Source organism: Strix aluco, chromosome 4, assembly GCF_031877795.1.
Source record: "Strix aluco isolate bStrAlu1 chromosome 4, bStrAlu1.hap1, whole genome shotgun sequence".
Classification (NCBI taxonomy): domain Eukaryota; kingdom Metazoa; phylum Chordata; class Aves; order Strigiformes; family Strigidae; genus Strix; species Strix aluco.
Window position 1 is genome coordinate 79,908,098 of NC_133934.1, and position 23,538 is coordinate 79,931,635.

A 23,538-nucleotide genomic window follows, 5' to 3' on the forward strand; every position below is an offset into this window, starting at 1 on the left:
ATGTTGTAGCTCAAGCCTTGGTTGGGAACGCTTTCAGCCAAATGAGAGTCAGTGGTAAGACAAGTGGTGGTCATGAGTTTAGGAACCCCGAGCCTTCAAGAAATGCACTTAAAGGGAGAGGAAGCAGTCTTTATGTCTCCTCAATGATTTATCTGATGTACTGTTTGTCCATGCCGAATTCCTACTTAGTTCAGTGAGGACTGTTTTAAGAGTTCAAACGTAAATCTGAAGAGACTCATTTTCTTTGGTTAAAAATAAACATCAGGAGAACAGTAACCGGCCCTAGTTGCTTTAGAAACAACTCTACCGTACATCAGGAGCTCCATGCAACGCTTCTCCCCCTTTCTCCCTCCTAAGTGGGGTCTTTGGGTACAAGCCATTTCTTCCCCTCTCTCAGGGATTAGCAGCAAGTCCTCAGTAAAAACACCTCGGAGCTGTATTTGTCCAGCTGCCCCTCACCCCCGGGTCAGTGGCCGTAGCTACAGCCGCACTACAGCTGCCTCTGAGGACTTCCACTCCCTCCTCTGCCCCACGGGGAGAAGCCAACACCTCGCTGTGCTCCAGCACCCTGTTCCCACCTTCAGGGCTCTGCAGCACCGCCTCCCCAGCACCTCTGCCTCTACCCTGGGCTGGCATCCTTCCCCTTCCCAAATTCACTTCACCCCCCCGTTCACACTGGGTTGGTCCTGACCTCCCAGGTGCTTTCTTCCCGCCAAGTGTCAGGTACTCAGTTGGTCCCACTCTTCCCACATCCTGGTCTCCCCGTTGCCAGCACACCGGGAGGACGCTCGTCCCTCTGCACCCCACTCCCTCCCACCACCAGCAACATTTGCCACGTCCACTGCCGCAGTTACCACTTGGTTGTGCTTCGAGCTCCGCTTAGCAAGGCCAGAACGAAGGCGCGAGGGTCACCGCACCCACCAACCCCACAGAGCCCGCCCGCTGCACCTTCGGTAGAAGGAACGATGCTGGAGCTCCGCTAAAAAGCCACCGGGGAGCTCGACGGCACCTCCCGCCGCTCCCTCTCCCCCTGTGGCCGTCGGCGCGTCTGGAACCTTCCCTAGCATGTGGGGACGGGCCGGGGGGCAGCGGGCGGGCACGGCCACGCCAGACCCCGAGCTGCGCCTCCGCCGGGCCGCCCCAGCGGTGGCTGCGCCGCGCCGAGGGGGTTCTGCGGGCACCGCAGCTGTCAGGGGAGCTGCACCCACCTTCCGCCGGGCACCGACGCGGATCCACCGGGTCCCGCCGAGTCACGGCCGGCCGGGAGAGGGAAGCGGCCCCCCGGGAGACCCCGGTTCCTGTTTCACCGTGGAGGGGGGGAAGGAAGGAAAGGGGGGGGGGGGGGGGGGGAAGGCGGGGGCGACCCTCGGGCCGCCGCCGGGAGCCCGCCACAGGGCGGGGCGCCGCCGCCGCCGCTTCCCGCCGGGTCCACCCCCCCGCCCCTTTTCCCCGCTCCGCGGGCGGCGCGCGCGCGCGGCCGGTGCCGCCGGGTGACGTGCAGGGCGCGCGGTGGCAGCACCTCCCCGCGCGCGGCTTAAAAAGAAGAAGAAAAGAGGGAGCGAAACATGAGAGCCCTGGTGAGCCGCCGCCGCCGCCGCCGCCGGCAGCAGCAGCAGCAACAGCAGCAGCAGCGGAGGGGGGCATCGCCCGGCCCGGCCGCCGCCGCCGTCCCACCGCGGGGACACCCTTCCTATGGGCCGGCAAGGGACGGGCTGCCGCCGCCCGCTGCCCGGCCCGCCCCGAGCCTCGGCGCCTCGGCGCGGCAGCCGCTAAACCTGGTGTGTCCCCTTCGCACAACTTCGCCCGGCTTCGAGCATCCCCCCGCCGGGGCGCGGGGGGCTCCTTTCCCCCGCTCCTGCCTTGCGCCCGCCTTTTTGGACAGCGGGGCTGAGCGAGGCGCTTTCCCCCCCCCACCCCCCCCCACCCCCCCCGTTGAGCTTTTTGATTGCCGCTGTTACCGTTCTCCTCCAGACTTTCCCCCCTTCTGGGGGAGGGAGGTGGTTTCCTGATCTGAAGTGCAAAGCAAAGTCAGTGGGATTCCCCTCCTTCTCCCCCCACCCCCCCTACCCCCCCACCCCCCCGGTTTTGGGTGCATTCACACGCTCCCTCAGGCATGATGCTCAAGATGCTGCCGTTTAAGCTGCTGCTGGTGGCCGTGGTCCTCTGCTTCTTCGAGGGGGATGCCAAGTTTGGGGAGAGCGGCGCCCGGAGGAGAAGGTGCCTCAACGGGACCCCGCCGAGGCGGCTGAAGAAGCGCGACCGGCGGGTGCTGTCCCCGGAGGCCCCGGGCGGCGGGGAGGCGATGTGCCGCGGCCTCTACCCCCGCCTGTCCTGCTGCTCCCGCACCGACGCGCAGGGGCTGCTGCACGCCGAGGCCAAGGTAGGCACTACCTGGGGCTGCTTCGGAGCTGGGGGGGGGGCGGGGGGGAGATTTTCGCCTTTTTTTTTTTTTAATTTTCCTTTCTTTTTTTTTTTTTTTTTTTTTTTGCGTGGAGCCCGCGCACCAGCCGCTAACCTGCTGCGTCCCCGGGCGGGGGGGATGCAGCGGCGGGGCGGGGGGGAAGGGTGTGGGTGACCGTTTCTGCCTTGGGGGGGGGGGGGGGGGGGCGTTGAGGGCGAAGCAGAAACATGACACTGGTGCTGATTTCTTTCCCCGGGAGCCGCGGCTGCGGATCTGCCGCCCTGGAGGGGACGGGCGCTCCGCGGGGGCAGCGCTTTGCTGAGCCGACGGGCTGTGCCTGGAAGTTTTTTCTTCGTCCGCAGCGCCGGAGTTTCTTGGCGGTGGCCACGGCCCCCCGGCCCCCCCAGCTCGCCGTCCGCCCAGCCCCGTCCCGCCGGCCGCAGGTACCCCGGGCGCGGCTCCGGGGAGAGGTGGCGGCAGCTCCGGGGCCGGATGTTCCCTTGGCGGTGGGGACCGGTTTGGTTTTCTGGGGTGAAAAAATCTTGTCCGATTTGCTCCACGTGTTCAGTCGGGAAGGTCTGTGGATAGTAGGTGGTGCCGGAGCACCGAACCCTCGGTGCTCTCCAGCCGCCTGGGGACCCATGTGCTGCTCCGGGTAATGTAGATGGGCTGCGGCAGAGACCCCAAATTAGACCCTGCTCCAATATTTCTCGCTGATAACCGGTTTCTCACACCAGGTCTTCCCTTTCGCAGCCCATCTACCTGGCAGCCCCTCTGCCCAATTTCAAGCTGCGGTCATGTGAAGGGAAGCACTTTCTCTGCTCACCGGGTTCTTGAAGTTGTCGGTTCTCTGCCTCCTTTGGCCAGTTAAATTCTGCTTATCAGCCTGTTGCTTCGGATTTCAAACGCGTCGGTACCTAACCCTGCGGGACCCTGCGCTTGATAAGCTCTGCCGGGATGACCAGGGTTGCACCCAGGGGTAGGCACAGGGAGGGAAGCTGCTGAATAATGTCATTAAGAATCACTGCACGTGAAATAAACAATCAGGTGTCTTTTAAAAATTTTTTTCTTTGCTTTTATTTCATCCCGGTTTAGGTTTAATTAAGAATTCCTCCGTTACAACTCTGTAGTTGTCAAGGTCTGAGAGACTCTTGGAAAACTTGCGTTTCAGTCTTGCTGGCCCAAGCATAATAAAAAAAAAAAAATACCCAGCCTGAATCGAATTTTTATGCTCAGTTCACGGTAGATTTCACTCCATTCTCATGTAAACAGCTTCTACGAATCAACATATGTGTCTGGGTGGTATCTCTCACTTTGTTTTGTAACAAAAAGCCATATTGCATCATTTAATTTGCTCAAGTCATGCAAATAGGAAAAAATCAATAGGACAAAAAGGGGTCGACTTATCCTCCTCCCCACTAAACTGCTGCCCACACACAGAGTCCTGTTGCTTATGGCAAAAGAATAACAACAACACCATTGTGTTTGTTAGTTGGTTCACTAATGGGTGAAACTGGAGAACATCATTCTCCTTCAGTCCCCAGCTCTGTCCAAATGTTCATGCCTTTTGAGGGAGCATTTGTCCTACCCCCTCTATTCCCAGATGAGTGAGAACTGTCTTACTGCAGGTTTTCAGCTGCAGATCTCTCTTTATTCATACCATATGCAGCAGCAGTTTGAGATTCAAGGCAGATATATTTCTTCATGTTGTCTAGAGACAGTGTCATTAAGCTCCTGTGTGATAATTGAATTAAACTATAAACTAACCACACACAGATAACCTGAAAGATCTAACTGGGAAAAAGAAAAAAGGAAAAGAAAAAAAAAAAAAAAGAAAGAATAAGGACTGGAAAATATGTCCTTAATTCACCCTGTTTGCAATGTCTCGGTGGCATATATGCTACTGAGATTATTCAGTGCTTGGAGACCCTTGTAGTAATTGGCTGAATGCAGTAAATTAGAAGTTGAATTTTGGTTAGTTTTCAATCTCCAGGCAGTTGAAGGGTTTATTCTCTTCTTACTATTCCTTGAAAATACCTTTTCATTCCCTTTGGATTTTTTTTTTTTTTTTTACTAACAGTACTAAACCCTAATATAAATGTGAGGAATTGACCATATATGCCGCATGAGCTATTTCTGAGCTGTTGAACCATTTTTTAAAAATATAAATTACATTTTTTAAGGAATATTTTTTTACAGGGTTTTAAAATCAGACTGTTTTTCACCAAAGATTAACGTTTATGAAACTCTCAAATCTGCTTTATCATATCAATATATATTTAGAAAAAATGTCAAAATATATGTCATTTATACTTGACAGAATGAGATGGTCATTCCATAAAAGACATGGCAAACTATTATGGAATACATTTGAATGGAACTTTTCTAAAGCATGTTTTTCTAAACTGTGTTCTACTACAGTTCCAAAACCTGCTTTTTCAAACTCCATCATACATCTGCACAATGGAACGGCTATGACATTAATAGAAATATGAACTCTAGCTTCTTTTTTTTAATAAAAAAAAAAAAAGGAGATTTGAGCATGCTCAGTAGACATTTTCATAAGAGTTTCTTGGTTAAGATGCTGGGTCTTTGAGAATTTTTGACCAAATTATTGATCTGTGTTTATAATGAAAACACTACCTTTGCCTGCAGTTTTAGGAACAAAAACGGAGCTACCTTAATGATCAGATACAACATTGCACTGGCTCAAGCAAGATTTCTGCATCAGTTGTTGACATTTAACTCTTTGTCTTCTAGTTTTCTGCAATATCCCCTTGTTTATGAAGGGCTGCTACATCCCAGTCAAACTCTGTAATACCAGTTTTTCTAAAAGTTTGCTTACAGCCTGACAGGCAAAGAAGTCTCTACCTTGGATGGTTTCACAGCCAAGGCTGTCAAGGAATGGGTGAAAAGTAATTGTTTTCAAGTGTGCCCTTTTACAATCATTTGTTTGCTCTGGCTCTTTCACGAACAAAGGCTATTGTTGAACACATCCAACTAAACAAATAACTCATCTTGGGGTCCCTTTAACAGCTGCCTTAGTACAATGATCTATTTACATATTACCCTAAAATTGAAACCGAACTCTTTAATGACATAATCCAGCACTATAATACAGAAGAAGCATATGTTCGACCCAACAGCTGAACAATCTCATAAGCATATGATTTTTAGACATAAATACTTGTATATCAAATACGACTTAATGCAATGACTTATTTTACTGGTTTTTTTTCTGTTAACATCAAAATTACACTGCCTTTCTCAAACAAGATATGACAAGAGCACACAAAACAGATGACAATATTCAACGTAAAGAATTTCTGTCTATTGTGTCATCTTATGTTTCTTCTTCTTTGCACTATTCTTCTTGTTGATAAACCAATGTAGTATGCTATGCTTTCCTGCACATTCCAGGATTTATCTTACCTTTAGTCTACCCATTTTACTTTCATGTGGCTAGAGATTAAAGGATGATCTTACAGATGTTGTAAATTAGTCAGCAGCAGGCATAATCATTATTAGGCATGTTGCAATAAATGTTTGGAAGTTTTACATATTTTCCAGAGCACAGTTAGTTTAAACCACTGCAGTTTGATGGTTTCACATACGACTTTAAAAATTGAAGCAGGAAATTAGTTTACATTTCTTCAAAACACCAAAGCCATTATCAACTTTAAGGTCATTTTCAAAGTAGAGATCCAACAGAAGAAGCTTCATTCAAATAAGTATTTCAGTTTTGGCTTCAAACTGGTTTAATATACTGCAGGATAAATACATTATTGATTTACTGAAATTCAGAATAGAATGGTTGTCCTATCTCCCAGCCAGGACAGAGTTATACATCAGACCTCACACAGAGCAAATGTTACCGCCCTGCTTTGCTTGAGCATTCTAAAAGTTAAATAACGTTGTACTTGATTTTCAGATAATTGATTGACTCTCATGCCCTAATCTTCCGATTAGCTATTATATGACCAAGATTCATTCCAGAAATGACATGAGGGGGTGAATTCCTGTGGTTAATTCCTGGATAGCAGCTGCTCAGGGGGATTAGGATCCTTTTGTCTTAACTTTGAGGACTGAAATGTTGGCAAGCATTACTTCTCCTGTATCACCAGGCAACGTCAATTACGTTTTCCACAAGAAACAGTAAATTATCTTTGCTATCCTGTAAGTTATTTATTTTTTTTCCCCTGTTCACAATGGGTTCTGGAGTCTTCCAGTAGAAGCACAGTTTTCTATCTGCATCACCGTGGAGTTAATTCAATAAACACAGTGAATATTTACCTAGTAATACCTCGTGTTTACTTGTACTTCTAAACACACCATCATACTGCTACCGCAAGAAAGCCTACTGCCAGAGATCAACTCCCTGATGAAAACATCTGAGACTTTTGCAAAGCAGGTGATAGTACTGAATGTAGGCAAGTACTTTGAAGAGTCTGTAGTCATGGTGCACTTTCCTTCGGCGGAAACACCAAAAAAGGTCATTTCATCCTTACTTTGGAGGTCCCAGCTTTTTGGTGATACAATGTTCTTAAAAAGTAGCATTTATGGATAGTGCTTTCGGTCATCCCCTATTGGCTTCAGACTTTGTTCTATTTGGCAGACAATGACTTGACTGAATTATACAGGCCGCTTCCCATCAGAACCACAGCAACGCGCAGTACCAAGGTCAGGATGCCACCATCCCGTAAGAAAGTCCAGCTAATGCAGAAGATTGCCTCAGCAGTGTGGATTACTGCAAGCATATAAAGTCTGTTCTCTACCACCTGGATTGCAATCCTAGGCAGTATTAAGTCCAGTTCAAAGTATTAGGTATTATGCATTTTGGTTACAGTTTATTGTAGTTATCTTTATATTTTTAGTTCTTCAAGGCATTTCCTCCCAGGTCTACCATATCTAGAGCGACATCTGAAACTCAAGAAAGAAGACTGAGGTTAACAGTTCTGCTCCTATGGCCCAAATGAGCAACCTGGCAAAAAGAATCTAAACTTGCTCAGCAGAGAAGGGGCTGGGGCTGTGGAAAGAATTCCCCAAAGAATTCAGGGCCAATGCAAACCTTTTGCCATACATGCAACATGCAATTAATTGATTACTGTCTTCAAGGGCTTTTTTTAAAAAAAAAAGAAGACAAACCCTTTCCAAAAAGAAGATGTGAGAGAATTATATTCCCAAGAAGGGTCTGAAGAGAGATAATAAACCATATGTGGCAGATGGTAATCACATTACCGGTTGGATTTGATGATCTTAAAGGTCTTTTCCAACCTAAACGATTCTATGAGTCTACTTAATTGCAGGTGCTATGAAGCCAAGGATAGTCTGAGAACAGATAGTCTAAAGAATAGAACATTTAATGCATTTAACGATCCTGGCAAATCTGGATGAATTCTTTGAAGCCAATGGCAGCTCTTCTGGAATAAGCGTAGAAGCCAAATGGTGTTCTAATCGGTGGTCCAACTTACACCACTAAACTTCAGTACATATTTCAGATGTCCTTTTGACAATATACATATGGTAAGACTAAATCTTCCTGGAAACGTTTGTCTTGTAAATTAAGGTTCCTTTAAATAGGATTTTGTGTAACCGTACAGGCCATATATTGTGTAATATTTTGAATATGTATCTCTTTAAAACAATGGAGAGTGCATTTCTCTCAAGTGTTTGAGGTTTATGTAATTATGATCTGTAAATAAAATGCTGAGTTCAGAACTGTGTTATCAAAGTACTGCATCCTAGAAGAGAGTTGACCTATGAGACAGCATACTCAAACATGTCAAGAGTCTTCATACACTGAGTAACTTATTTTATCAAAAGTAATTTAGATAATTCCCTTCAATGTTATGCTGCAAGGGAATGACATTGGAAAGTCCTTCTACAAATCAACTCAGAGATGTGAACTATAGCAAAACCGTGTCAATATTTTCAATGAGCTATTTACAAATATTTACAAATTGTACAGAACTCAAATATTTACTGCTTCAATATTTCTTAATATAAGTGTCTTGCAGTCTTTGTTTATAACTGTGTCAAACAAAGAGCAGAAAGAACCTGAGCTTTGTTTTTGCATTGGATCAGATTCAGTCCCTCTCAGCTGAGAACACATTTCCCACTACCCACCATTGGGATGAATGATCAAAAAACAATCCATGTGGTTAACAATAGATTAACAAAGCGCACTGCATTCAAAGACTAATAAAGACGACTATGCTGTTTTCCATTATTTTTCACGATTTGATGACATTGCGCTCCTTAGGCTCCCGTGTTTACTTAAACACATCATCAATCGTGGTTTCGTACTTCTTCAACTACTATGCATCATATATGCTCTTTTTTCAGGACAAAGTTACAGTTTCAATATCAAGACAAACAAGATGCTACCAACTTTTTCACTTATAAAAAGAAATGTCTGAAAACATACAGCTTTTCCCACCTCCAAGTAGTTTGCATTAGAGAGAGCAAAGAGCAGAGCAGCATTTAAAGCTTGAAAAATCCAAGGCACCTGCTGAACTTCGCAGCAGTCATTTCAGTAGCCAGACCGCGGTATTGTTCAAGATACACCTATTTAACAAATACCTAGATATGGGTTTTGATAGTAGAATTTTAATTTTTAGTCTCTAAATACTTGAATAGGTCACCTTACAAGTTAGGTTTCTAAGTATCTCTCATAAGAGAAGTGGGCAGAAGGCCTGCTGCCTGCTGCAGCTCCTCCTTATATAAATGATCCCTCTAGTTCTGAGATGGTCTATGTGATTACGAGATTGCAGGCATGGGTCCATAAAATAGCTTGAGTACTCTTATTCTTATCTGAGAAAGAGAGGCAAGTGCTTAAAATCCCACTGTACTAATGACATATTGCATATTTCATAGTAATAATTTTTCCACTTCCAGAACGGTGACATGAAACATGATGCATTTATACTAACTGTATTGGTTCTGCTAGCATTATTTATTACATTAGATCATGCAATCTTTTTTTGTGTAAGATGGGGAAACAGGTCATATATTTATTTGTCTCTGGTTTGTGGCTTGCAGATACTTTCTGTTACCAACAAGACAGAATGTGCGAAGCTACTGGAGGAAATCAAATGTGCACACTGCTCACCTCATGCTCAGAACCTATTCCACTCACCTGAGAAAGGGGAAACACCTGAAAGAGAACTAACTCTTCCCTACCTGTGCAAAGACTATTGTAAAGAATTCTATTATACTTGCAGAGGTCACATACCAGGTAAAACCTATAATAAAATACGGGGATAAAGGATGTCTGTTTTGAAATGTTGATGTTGCCTGAGTGGTTATAGATCCAGCTCTTCACTAGGTAAAATCCACATTGATACCCAGGGGATGTTGCCCAAGCAAAGACAGAATATCTCAGGGTCTTCACAGGGGTCTTATGTAGTGAGATAAATATTTTGAGTGCTTTCTCACCACCGTCCTATTAAACTCTCCATGAAACACAGCACTGCTTATTGTCAAAGGCACCTGAAACTATTACCTTTGCTGAAATACTAGCATGTTCATTCAAATCATGTAAACAAGCAGTTTGCCATCCAAAAGGCTACTCTAAATGATAGATAGCTTTAAACAGCAAGAAATAAAGGATGCTGGCTGTTTGCTGTAGACTCTAAAAGCTGATGAGTAAAGTGTTTTTTCTGGTTTTGTTACCCTAGAAACTGATGCTTTTTTTCACAGGGTTTAAAGCCCATTGAAATCAAAGGGGGCTATTTGATAGACTTCTGTGATCTTTGAATCACTTCCAACATGCTGTTAACAACCAATTTCTTAACTAACCTGACACTTCCTCACTGTAATCATTAGAGCCAGCTGGACATAACCAAAACCAGAATTTGACCTGTGCTGTCTAAGGTGGTCACCAAATGTGTGCTATCACTTGCAACTGTATCAACAAAATAACCACAGAAGATGGTTCTTTTAGAAATACTGTCTTAATACACTATTATATTAAATAACTTCTTTGGTATTCTCAATAGTAAATTATTTATATGTTTAAGACTGTCATTTTTAAACTATGCTTTTTTCCCTGTCCAAACACTACTTATAAATAATGCCACACAGAAGAAAATAATTAAACTGGTTAAGATGGTTTTTTTTTTACTAGCAACACAGACTGGAAAAAAGACTTGATAGCGATATGAAAAATGAATTTGTGAATAGTCATTTTTGACATATGAACACAGCTTTGTAATGTAATATAAACATGTTTGAGTAAAGGGGATAGTTTAAGTGGATGAGATTTGGAGGAGGGTTTTTTAATTGTGTATGTACAGTATGTACTTGTTTTCCCTGAAATCCCAAGAGTGCAGGGGTTTTTTTGCAGCATTCTTTTACTGACTTGAGAAAACATTTTGAATTGACTTACTTTTTCCCTTTACTGTGGTTTAACATGTATCTCAACCCATTCAAATATGAAAATATTATTATTGTCTTTATAAACTAAGAGATGTTTCTAGGGCTTTCTTAAACCAGCTGTTTCTTGCTCTTTATCACATTCCCCAAAGCAAAGCAGAATAGATCACAGTTGCCAAGACTGCCTGCTGAACAGTGATAACAGATTAGATATTCTAAATGTTTGGCCCATATAAGAAGTCAGCACAAAGACTTTTTTTGACATGAGTTTGTAGCTAGTGCAAATGATTAACATATTCTGCAGAGCAAGACCCTCATAGTTGTTTTGTAAAATTCTGTGTTTCTGAGGAAACAATTTGTTTAATTGGAAAAAGTGAAAGAGGAAAAAGGCAGAAAGAAGGAGGAGGCGGAGGGAGGGAGAGAGAATGAGAAAGTGCTGAGCAGCACAGGAGCTATAGCCACAGGAACCTCACTCCTCAGATCAACATATGTGGTGACGAATGACAAATTTATTTTTCTACAAAGTTTGTGTATATGTAAAACTGCTGAAGTGCATCAAGATGTCAAGTGCTTTTTGTGACCACCCAGGTTGCCTTGAAAGATAACCAGATGAAAGCATAACTTTAGCACTGGACAGAGCACTGTGCTTTGCAGGAAAAGAGCTTACATACTTTAGCGTCAGTTAAAATAGGATTTTTCCTACATCAATCAGATGCTAATAATCATTCTAAATACTTGTTCTGAAAGTGGGTTGTACTAACAAAAAGTTCTTGCATACTTACATCCACCAACAGGGTTAATTTGGTGACTTGACTGGTACCTATACTAGGATTTCCTGAACGTATTAATTAAGTAAGATTCAGGTCCCTCTTTTTGAGAAGATGGCCTATAGAGTTTTAGTTTAATAGTCTTATACATTCTAAAATAGAAATAATTAAAATAACAACTTATTTGGGGTTTCTATTTTACTTTACTGCAAAAGAAAGAATAAAACAGAAAATGTGGAAGCTATGTTTTCCTTGCTTAGCCTGGAGGATTAAACAAAGAGTTGGAAATTAACAGGCCCCTAAACCCAAGGTCTCTGGCAATGATTCACTGTGCATTTGTTAAAAAGTCAAATAATTACTCTTCCTCCATTAGGGAGTGCTAATTGTTTCTGAACACCAATACAAAGGAGGTTAAGGAAACTGCTGACTACAAGAATAATTTTATCCTTTAAATCCTGCGCAAATGAGAAATATTATTAGCAATTTAAGATAGCAAGCATCTTTTCTGGAATTGAAGTTTTAGTAGTACGTGTTAACCAAGAAAACTGGGAAACTCTACATGAGTTTTTTTCATGAGTTAGCTCCAGAAATTCATTTATTTTTCTGTCTCTTTTGCAAAAATGGAAACTCTAGCATATCCTTGGTTGACTCTTTTGAAGACAACAGTTTGCCCACCAATTATGACTGTATCAGAACTTCCACTGACTTCTTTAGGAATATCCAAAGAAAAAGTGGACCCGATTCTTTATTCAAACAGAATAATAACAACAGCTGTTAGGATCGTATGGATATGTTAATGCAGGGGGGTGTAATGTTTCACAAAGTCTATGAGATTAGAACTTCCCTGCTTCATCCCATGTGACTGTTCTCATTATTTCTCATCTGATCTTTACTGTAAAGCCTCAGTTTAAGTGATTACTCATGGAGACACTGGAGTTAAGTAACTTAATGAAGTATCTTCAATCAATATGAATTTTAAGTTTTCCAAGGTCATAAGAGAAGACTGTCTAATATTTATTATTAATATAGCTAGTAAAGAAAGGCACGGCTGATTCTCCCTTTAGGCATGAGCAGAAACTTGATCCATGCTAGTGGAAGTGACATATTCTAAGGAACCTACGTGTGCCACAGCCACGGTGTGTTCTGCCATCTAAGGACACTGGACGGATTTTGAACTATGTGCTCTCCTTCATTTTCATTTGAAGAAATGGGTTCCAGATGATTGTGGGTAAATTCAGATCCAGGCCCAGATCTGAATCCAGGCATTACCAGAACAGATGCTTGATATGAATGTTTTAACTCCAAACACGGGCACCCCAGCCCAAAATGCCGTAAATCTAAGATATTCTGCTACCCACACAACACTTCCAGAAGTTCTAACATAGTCAATTAATAGTCACAGTCAACACAGTCGACCTGCAGAAAAATAGTAGTGGCTCATAGTGCTGCTATTGCTAACAAGAGGATCAAGGGGATTAACCCTGGCACTATCTGTGTGCAGGTACGTGCAATGTGTGAGTATGAGAAGAGGGCCACTAGTCACTTGAAGACTACTAGGAAATGATGTGAGCTACCACTGAGCTTCCTACATTTTGAAACAATCAGTCTGGAATGACCTCTTTGATTTAGTTTCCACAGAGAGTTGAGAAGGGAGAGGAAAATGGGGGTTTGTGAACAAATTCACATCTAGCTGTCAAAAGTACAAATCAGGGAAAAAAAAAAAAAAAAACAAAAAAAAACAAACCAGGAAAATGCTTCTTTTACACAGTATAAAACTGTATGCTCGAGGTCATATCAGGAATGAAGCAGGTGAGCCTGATTTCCAGATGCTCTCTAAGCCAGTGTAGGTCTACTCAGATGAGTGGATAATATTCAATCCTGTGTGCAGTGCAATAGGAACTTGACTTGCTGTAAAGACCAGGACAAATGCTACCACGACATTTGAGGTGTGTATCAAAGAGAAGAGCGGGGCGGGGTGGATACGCAGGGAATCCAGTGAAGTGGAATGTGGTGAAGGTAGGACAGGAAGGAATATACAGTGTGAGGAATAACTGACCGCAAACACAAGTGGAGAGAGGAGGTGAGGATCAGCGGAGAGCAGTTTTCCTTTGAAAAGGCTTGAAATCATGCAACTTTTTCCCACAGTTTTTTATAAAGGCAAACACAGAAAGCCTTCACTGTAACTACTTTAACTGACAAGTCTGTAGTTTGATTCTTGTTTGCAAGACAGAAAGTTTTAAAAGCATAGAAATGCAAGCCTGTGCAAAATCTGACAGGTACAACACTAAAACATTACATTTAATCTTCCTTTGTGATTTCAGTTTTCTTTGTTAACACGGGCACTGCTCTCTCAACACATACACAGCTGGTAGGAAATTTGTAATGATATGTATGAGTCTTTTAAAATAAAGTAGTAAGTACAGAAATTCACACAGGACCAAATGTTGCAGTCCTTACGAGGCATGGTTGTCATACAGGACAGTGACAGAGCTGTATTTGAATAAACTCAGACTGAGCAAAATGGTCTTTTTTTTCCCCTCCAAACAATTCTAGTGCTTAGGGGCACTTGTGAAGGGCCAGTCTTCTGGACACTGTACAAACACTGAACAAAACACCCATCTCTACACTAAAGACCTTACAATCTAAGCATGATAAAGAAAACATTAAATGGCTACAAGCAGATCGGAGAGTAAAAGCAAACGATTTTCTGTCTTTAGTGAAGCTATTAGTATAGTGAATCTAGTATATATAACACAAGAAGATTTTTTTTTTGGTAAATTACTGGGTTTTATAGAGCAAAATTCCATCCCTAATACACAGGTGAAACTATATTTACAGAGGTTATATTCCTTCCAGTAATGCAACATTTTAGCAATTTACTGACTGATTTTCATAGTTTAATTCAAACCCCATTTTTTTACGAGCTCTTCTAAAGAAAATGGAACATAAGCCTTATCCTTTGTTGGAACCTGCTGATGGCTGATGGGTTTGCTAAATAGCAAAACGCAACTGCAGTGCAACATGTACTTAAGTGCATAATAAAATATTTCATAAGGAAAAGGGATTAGTCTTACATATAAGAAAAGGCATTGCATAAGGCATTAGTCAAGTGAGTTTGTATCTGATTGGTACCTAAAATGAACATGTACTGAGTAAACAATATGATCATAATATGCTCTCAGTTTTTCTGACTAAAGATGACATTCAAGACAAGAGTAGTTTATCTTTAGTAAATGGTAGATGGCATACTTGGATACTTCTATAAATTCTTAGAAATTGTACACCTCTAATTTGCTATTGCATTTTCTTGAATGATCCACTGTGCCTAGAGAAATAAATTCTTAAAGACAAAACTGTACATTCTTAAGTCAAATAATTCAACAGCAAGATTTCAGATTACCTTTGATTCTGGCATTATATCTACAAGCCTTGGAATACTACTCCGTGATTATATCAGAGTTCCTCTTCAGTTGTTCCACTTGAAATTTTATCTCTCATTTTCTCCAAATAACTACTATAAATTAAAACCAGCTCTTCAGAGATGATATTTCCTGAAGCTCCAAATCATGGTAATTAAACTTTTGCACCACAACACACTTCCATGTGTTTCCAGATATTATTTTATAGAAACCAAAGGCAGGCTTTGTCATGTTATTTTTCCAATATTTTTAAAGGAAGATGCATATGAAAAGAAGTATAGTTGGGTGGGAAAGGCTTTCCACTCCACAAAAATTCTGGGATCTAAAAAATTTTCCTATTCCACATAAGGAAGAAATTGAACTCTTTCGAAATTTTCCATGAAGAAAGCCACAGAGAGACCACCCCAGGATAGCTAATAAAGTCGTTGTTAGGACATTTACTTGGGAAATGGGAGACTTGGGGTCAAACTCTTGCCTGACAGATGAGGGGCATTGACCTGAATATTCCTCTTCCTAATGAAATGCCCTAATTACAAGACATTGGAGTATAGCGATACAAGGTTTGGTGTCTGTTTCTCTCTTTTTCATTTACACCAGAAGTTTGAGTTTGGACCAGAAACATCATGTTAACTAAAATTTTGTCAAAACTGATAATATTTCTGAAAAAGCTTTGCTTTTAAGAAATTGGCATTTTCCAATGAAACACAGCTGTCCCTCATCAGCCCTTTTTGTACATTGTAAGCCAGAGGTTTTATGGCCAAGATCTATGGATTACTGCATTATTCACAAGTGGTAAAGCCATGCATAAATTAGGCCTCTAATTCCAATTAAGTGCTAATTCTGTGTATCCTATGAGTTATGTCCTGGACCATAGTACCTCCTAGCACAGTACGCCAATAATGCAAAGAGGAATGAAGGTTAACTTAAGCCATATTATCTTAACAACGTTTTAGTAAAGAAGTACATGTATAACTAGCCAGTAATACTTATCATTTGATACTAATGATTAAAAACTGGATAGAAATGACTAGAAATAGGTTTGTGGACAGAAATAGATATTCTTCTTGTCATTAAATATAGTGTAATATCAGTAGGGGCAGAGTTTTTCCTCAGAGGCTCTCGTTTTACCAACTTCTTATTTCCCTGGGTCTTCAAACTCCTTCCCATTTTAACCTGAAACTTAAAGACCACCTATCATCCAAGCCAGCTAAAAGCCAGCTCCAATGCAGTACGAGACACACGGCCCTTTTCAGGGGATGGGAGCTGAGGAAGTAGATGCCACGATGGGACACTGTGTTCACCCACTCTAATGCTGGGAGTCAACTGCATGTCAACACGGTGCAACTTTCAGCAGTACTTCTTGCTTTCTGAGACAACTAATTATTCATCTCTCCAACTGATGTGCTTTGCTGCCACCATTCCACAAAGTTTTTGCTGCATGTCTTTTACCAAAGTCTTTACTGAAATTTTTACTACAACAAGCCACTTTAAAAAAAAAAAAAAAAAAAAGTTAAGTGAAAGCTGCTCAAGCTATTTTACAGCAGGTACTACACTTGATTAATAAGGTTAAAATGAGGGAAAAGTGTATCACAGCCTCAACTCTGAACTCTGTCTCTTAATTTTTTGAGTAAACCGTATTTTGAATGAACTGGTATTTTTATTCAAGCACACTGAAAATAAAGTTTAATATAAATACAGATGAATAAACTGTAAAAGGTAATACTCAGTTTATTCAGAGAAGGCTTTTTATGCAGATAGCACTTTGTTTAAAATGACTTCTTTTTCCATTCAATATATGATCTATTTAGAGATTAGTTTGATGGCACAAAACTGCAGACATGACAACACACTAAATATTTGCATGCTCTTTTGCATTTTTAAGGTTTTCTCCAAACTACAGCTGATGAGTTTTGCTTCTACTATGCAAGAAAAGATGGTGGTGTATGCTTTCCAGATTTTCCAAGAAAACAAGTGCGAGGGCCAGCTTCTAACTCCCTGGACCACATGGAAGAATATGACAAAGAGGAAGAGATCAGCAGGTTCATAAATATAAATGCTGTTTAATCTGAAAAAAAAACCCTAGCAAAGCCTGTGGTTTTCACAGTGAAACAGCTCAGTGTGTGCTTATGCTCAGCAGCTGTGTTTTCCAGATGTTACTTTCTTTTGCTGCTGCTAGTGTACGTCAAAAGAGAAAGTAACATTAGCTTCAATATTTCAGTACCATTTGATATTTGCGTTGCTGAAAAGGTGTTAGAATCCTGGTTTGATCCACCCTGTGGATCTTGGTTATGGTCCACCCTGTGGATCATACATAGTTCTAGAAAGCCATTTCTACCTGAATTTAGTATTACTAAACAAACCACGATAAGTTTATGTGTAAAATATTTATTTCATTATTTTAAATTTATCTAGTTAATATATTTTTCTTTGTGAAAATAATTAAATTAGATTGTCCCATCATAAGTCATTATTTTTAAATGCGTTTTACAAGTCAAATTGCTGGAATTTACTGTGTTTATTGTACAGTAGAAATTCTGTATTTATAAATCATTCTCTTCTTTTACCAACTTTTACCTCTCCTATTCCTCTACATTTCATATCTAAGCTGAACTAATTTTCTCTTCCCTGTATACAAATCAAATTTTGCTCAAGTGAAGTTCAAATTGATTTTCAGTATTATCTGCTTGCATATATTAAAGGAAATAATTTTTCTCTGGATTGTATAACTGTGGTTTTAATATCACTGCAGGACAATCATTTTATCTTTTAGGGACATTGTTGTGTCATGGTTACGAAAAAGAACAAATTTCTCACTATTTTTTAAAATTTTTTTAGAAAACACAAGCACAACTGCTTCTGTATTCAGGAGGTTGTGAGTGGACTAAGGCAGCCTGTTGGAGCAGTACATTGTGGGGATGGATCCCATCGTCTCTTTATTCTTGAGAAAGAAGGATATGTGAAGATTTTCAGTCCTGAAGGAGACATACTCAAGGAACCTTTTTTGGATATACACAAGCTTGTTCAAAGTGGAATAAAGGTTGGATTTTATACTTCTCTCTACCTCTTTATATTTTAGCCTGTATATGGGGAAAAAGGGAAGAAACTTTTTTCAGAAATTATTTTAATTTAAATAATAAAAAATAAGAGTAATGACAACAGATACTACAGTTCTGTCTGGCAGAGAAGTGAAAAATTCCTTGTTTCAGGAAGGGAAAACATAGCATCTTGTAACTGTCATCGTGTTTTGCTCTTTCCCTTCCTTTTATCCTCACTTTAAATTCAGAAGAAACTATCCAACACCAGCATCCCACAGCATTATCTTTGTATTTTCACCCTTTGGGCTCATTTCCATCCCACTGAATTCATCTGAGTTCTGCTGGGATTCCAGTGGGAGGAACTTTGACTCAGGGCCTCCCCTGACCTGGGGGTGCTCAGCGATGCCCCGGGAGCAGGACACAAGCAGGGGCCTGGGAGTACTCAGGGATGCCCAGGAGCAGGGCAGTGATGCTCACCCCCTCCTGGCTCATCCTCAAATGTGGCATAGGCTGCTTTAAAACGGCATGTATTGGAGATGCACCTAAAAAGTGACTGACCCTCTAAATTCAGACATGTGGGCAGGTTGGTGCAACAGCTTTCATTGTGTTTAATGGGAAGACTTCCATGGTCAGGGGAGTGAGTGGTGAGTGGGCACTGATAGGAGTACATTGGAGGGTGGACGTAAGAAATTACATCTAGGCATGGGGTAAGTACTAATGGAAAACTTGTAAATCTATTGGGGGATATTTCACTTTGGAAATATCGTGTTGTTCCATGTTGATTTCTTGTCACATGTTCAAGCGGTAATGCAAGTAAAATCCAAATATATAAAGCAACTTTAAATTGTAACCAGGTTTTGCCTAGAACAGTCAGGACTATATATCATAAAACCTTCATGGATGAAAGATGTATTGACATATTCTTGACAGAGTAATCTTAAATAATAATTGTGACAAACTATATCGATTTAAAATGCATAGCACATGCTAACTAATCATTTTGCGTTTCAGCTATAAGGGCAATAAGCCAATTAAGATAGTCTTCTTCTGAGAGGAAATCTCACAGATTTTTGGGTTGTGTTGAAAGAGAGAGAAAAATGAAATATATTACACCTTTTTCAGGAAAAGAACCAATTTATATGATTCTGTGATTTCCTGAACACTTCTGTCTCTGCCTCTGTAGGTAACCATTATGTTCAAAATACCAAACCAGAAGGGACTTACCAGGGGTATTTTTGAGCATCAGACTAAAGCTGTTTCATATTTCTTCACTGAAAATTCTGATAGTTTGTACTTGTGAAAAACTGAACTGAAACTTTCCACAGAACCGCTATTGGTCCCAAACAAACCTTCCTCAAGGAAACTTTTGCAGCTGGAACTTAGAGGCAAGGCTAAATGGAAAACTGATTTTCCATACTTCTGAATAGGCAATAGCCTGCTTGATAAGACTCAACAGCTACCCTCAGACTCAGATTCAACTTTTAGTTCTGTTTTAAATCAGTGACCTGACCTTTTTAGTCCTTACTAGCCTAACCATCATATAATAGTCTAAACTGGATCTGTTTCAACTATAACATTTTGTGTAAATAATTTGATGTTCTCTAAGCTAGAAAGTCTAATTCAATTCCCTGCGATAACAGTCCAGTGACTGAGGAAAATTGTATTGCAGTGTTTAATGCAGGCTGTCAAGAACGGAGGGTTTATTGTACTTCACAGGTAAGGAGAAAGTGAGTGTGCCTAGAAGCAATACTCCAGCTCTTAAATAGAAAGGGGAAAGAATTTGAGGAATGAGTACATTATATAAAATAATAAATAAATAGAATAAAACAAACCCCACATAATCCAAATAGTAGTTTTAAAACAAGGGTTCTTAAACATTTTTATGTTTATCCTCTGCAGTCTGATTCTTATAATCATTGTCCACGGTTCTTTACCTACAATGATGCAAGATCACTGTGACAATGGTAGCAATTATTCTGTCAAAATAGACTACTTGAAGGGTATTTGATTTTACTTATGGGTTATACATTTTAAAACTAGAAATCAGTAATGGAGAATACTATGTGGGTAGACAATTCTCCAGCAGGCAGTGCAGATAGTGTACAGCCAGCAATTAAAAAAAAACCCAGTACCTAAAACACTGCATCCATGTGCAGTGCAAGAATCACTGAATGTGTCCTCTGTGCTTACTCAAGAAATGCTTGTAGTGTCAGGTAGATTAGTTTGTATGTACACATTTTGCTCGATGTGCCTGATTCTTCTCATAGAGTGGTGTAAGTGAAAAAGTAAGATGAATGCAATGAATTTTTAGTTGTCCCCGATCAAACTTGGGCCCATATGTTCAAGTGAAGTGTTTTTGTTGCCTTTTTTGAGGCCTCTGTTCATTTACACAGATTCATAGATGTTAACCCAAACATCTACTCAATTTCTGTATAACATCATTCATATAATGTTATTCTTGAATTAACATACTCTTCATTGAAGTAAACAAAAACTGTTCACCTCTTTTCCAACCTTGGAGCAATGGTAGCAAGAAAAGGCAAACAGTTCTTTTTCCCCAAAAATAAGTGTAAAAATTTTCCCTCTTATACCCAAGTGTCCGAAAATAGCAGTTCTGTTAATTTTTGGTCTGTATCTGAAATACGAACAAATACATAATTCTAGTGACAATAGTAAAAATATTTTTTCAAACTTTCATAGATATATGTTGTATCCAGTAAATAATAATAATAATTATAATTATGCAGCTGTGGTTGAATGAAGGATGATTTAGATTGATGCCTCTGAAAAGCGTTTTGGACAGATATCCCAGTAAGATATTTTTAATGGTGATAGATGGAGTAAAATAGTGGTGGTTGATTTTGTCTTCTTTTTCTAATGTAAAGAGGATATTTAAGAGTGATAAAATCATTATATTGTCACAAAGCAGCAAATCTGTTGCATGATGACTTTCCAAAGAATATACTTTAAACTATCTTGAGGCTGATATAACCAAGAAACAGAAATTACATATTTCCTTCACAAAAATAATCCTGGACTTCAGTTCTGATCTCACTCACACCATTTCACTCATCACAGCATTGGATATCAGGAGGAAAACAATATACAAAAACAGAGGAGGAGAAGTGACTGCATTGTATAGCAATCAATCAGCCATGATACCCTCCTAAAAAGATGCTGTTTGGTTCCTCTAATGGAACTAATGGTCCCTGTGTTGATGAAATTCATTTGGAGCCCCTCATGTTGCTGTGAGCGAGCTTGCAGGGCTTCTTCACTGGTCCTGCTAACCTAAGCACATAAACAGGATTATCTGGAGTTGTTTCTTGTCGGTCACTCCTGTGAAGGTCTGTGGATATAAATGGAAATTAAGTGAGAAGAATGGTACAGCCTAATGGATATGTTTTATTGGTCCATTGGCTTTTAATGTTCACTGAAGTTATTGAGGTATCTGCTTGAAAACTGTTGCTGCGGTAAAATCTACTGACCGTTATGTGATTTAATTTTAAGGAGTTCAAATGAACAAGTGATAATTTTATATGCTGCCAGTATCTCAGAAGGAATTAGCACAAGCATGTAGATGTATTTCACAACAGAGAGAGGTGCCATGATGGTAGCTTGTGCTTCCTGCTAGCCCTACTCAATAGAAAAATAGAAGTAGGATTCCTGAAAAAAAGAAAAAAAGGCTCTGAAGGCTTAAGAAACAATTTTTCTCTGCACATCTCATAATTTCTAATCCTCTTTGACAGCAGAGTTAGCAGGAATGCATTTTTGATCTGCTATTTTTCAACTTAGTTGTTGGAAGCCATGAATGGATCTCAATGAAGAAGTTACTAATTCAACATCTGTGGCCCTCTCCCATGTATTTTATGTCACACTGGCTACATAACTACTGTAGTATGTGAGGATGGATTGGGCACTTGCCCAAGTCCCTCCTGTCACCCTTAGCCTTTTCTTCCCTATTTCAAGAATGTGGTGAAAAGAAGGATGCTGTGCACCCCAGTCTTGCTCCAAAGTTGAGTAAGAACATGAGTGAGACATGAACCTGTAACTCGAATCTAGGACATGCACCTGCACTCAACTATTTAGGAATATATAGCCCAGTGTAGTAGAGAAAATACTGACTCCATCACCTGTGCCCATTAATATTACAAAGTACCCTGAGTATGTGGCATGTATGTAGAAGAAAAGAATAAGCATGTACCAGAAACAGTCTGCTTCCCTGTTCTGGTGATTTATTGCTCCATTATGTTGCGGTGAAGAGAGTTGTTAGTTACAGAGCAACATTTTAAAGTTATGTGGCAAAGGCAATTCTTTAATGAAAATATTAGTACCCATTTTTTCTTTCAGACTGATTTTCACTACTGTTATTTTCTTTTTGTTTTAAACTGTTGCCAAGTAGAAGAGAAGCAGAAAGTTTGAATGAGAAGCTATTGAACTAATAATGGTAATACTTTGATTTCACTGGTGTTTAAGGAGACCTTAATCAATTATCAAGAAAAAATAGTCCTGATGTATCTGAATCTATTGTCAAAAAGTTAGGCAAAATAATTAAATGCTTTAAAAATATTGGGCAAATATGATTTTATCCTGCAATGCACTCAGCAGAAAAAAAAAAAAAAAAAAAGTATCAAAACATTCTAAATATTTGAATTTAATGATTTCTTGAGATGTAGCAGGGCTGAATATGTTATTATTACAAGATCAGTCACCTTGTATTCAAGGTTGTATCTAACTTGCAGAAAAATGCTGAATGCTCTAGCAGTTCTCCAAATTTCCTTACTCCTGTGGCTGTATTTTATCTTATTAACTATATTATTTCCTAAGATTTGGAAACTTTTAGATTAGTAGCAGCCACCATAAAAAGTAGCACAGCCTACTACATCAATTTTCACTCACTCTCATCTCCTGAGCCCAAAAACATGTATAGGTCTAAATTATGTTGCTCTAAAATACATTGTTCGTAAGGGAAGGCATCAAGTTATGATTTGGCAGCTACAAAAAAGGAAGAGCCTACCACTTCTCTTGGGAGTTAAATGCTATAATCACCTTTCAAAATCCTTTCTGAAAAGCTAAGTAGCTCTAGGGCAGCAACTGTTAGTCCTTAAATCATGTCTGCGGTCCTTCCCCATAATCATTCAACTTCCCAACATCCTTTTAAAATGAAGGACCTCAGAACTGTACAAAGTAGCCAAGTTGTGGCTTACTACTGCCAATGGTAAAATCAAGTCCCTGTAGTTACATGGTATCTTTCTACTTACAAATCCACCAACTGAACTGACTGTTTAGGTATGGAATTGCAGTTGGGCTTCATGTTCAGTTGCTTGCTATCTCTGATCCTTAAGTTATTTTCAGGTCATTGCCCCTTTTTTTTTGATTGTGACCAAGCTCTGGTATAGCTCTGGTGTGTATCTGCTGACTATTATGACAGGGTCATAAATTTTGTAGCCAGCAAGAATGGCTCCATTCTGTTGCACTTTGCCTCACACAGTGCCTAGAACTCCTCCAAAATGGGTATCTTTAAAACTGCCGTTATGGAATTA

General features: G+C 40.6%; 1 protein-coding gene across 1 annotated transcript in view; it reads left to right on the forward strand.

The window, feature by feature from the left end:
* Positions 1 to 2,113: 2,113 nt before the first annotated feature.
* Positions 2,114 to 23,538, forward strand: part of HHIP (hedgehog interacting protein) — a 73,682-nt gene continuing 52,257 nt past the window's right edge. Inside the window, exons 1-4 of the mRNA XM_074821504.1 lie at positions 2,114 to 2,380; positions 9,443 to 9,638; positions 16,846 to 17,002; positions 17,799 to 18,000. Coding sequence (XP_074677605.1) covers positions 2,114 to 2,380; positions 9,443 to 9,638; positions 16,846 to 17,002; positions 17,799 to 18,000 — 822 coding nt within the window. The remainder of the gene's footprint in view (positions 2,381 to 9,442; positions 9,639 to 16,845; positions 17,003 to 17,798; positions 18,001 to 23,538) is intronic.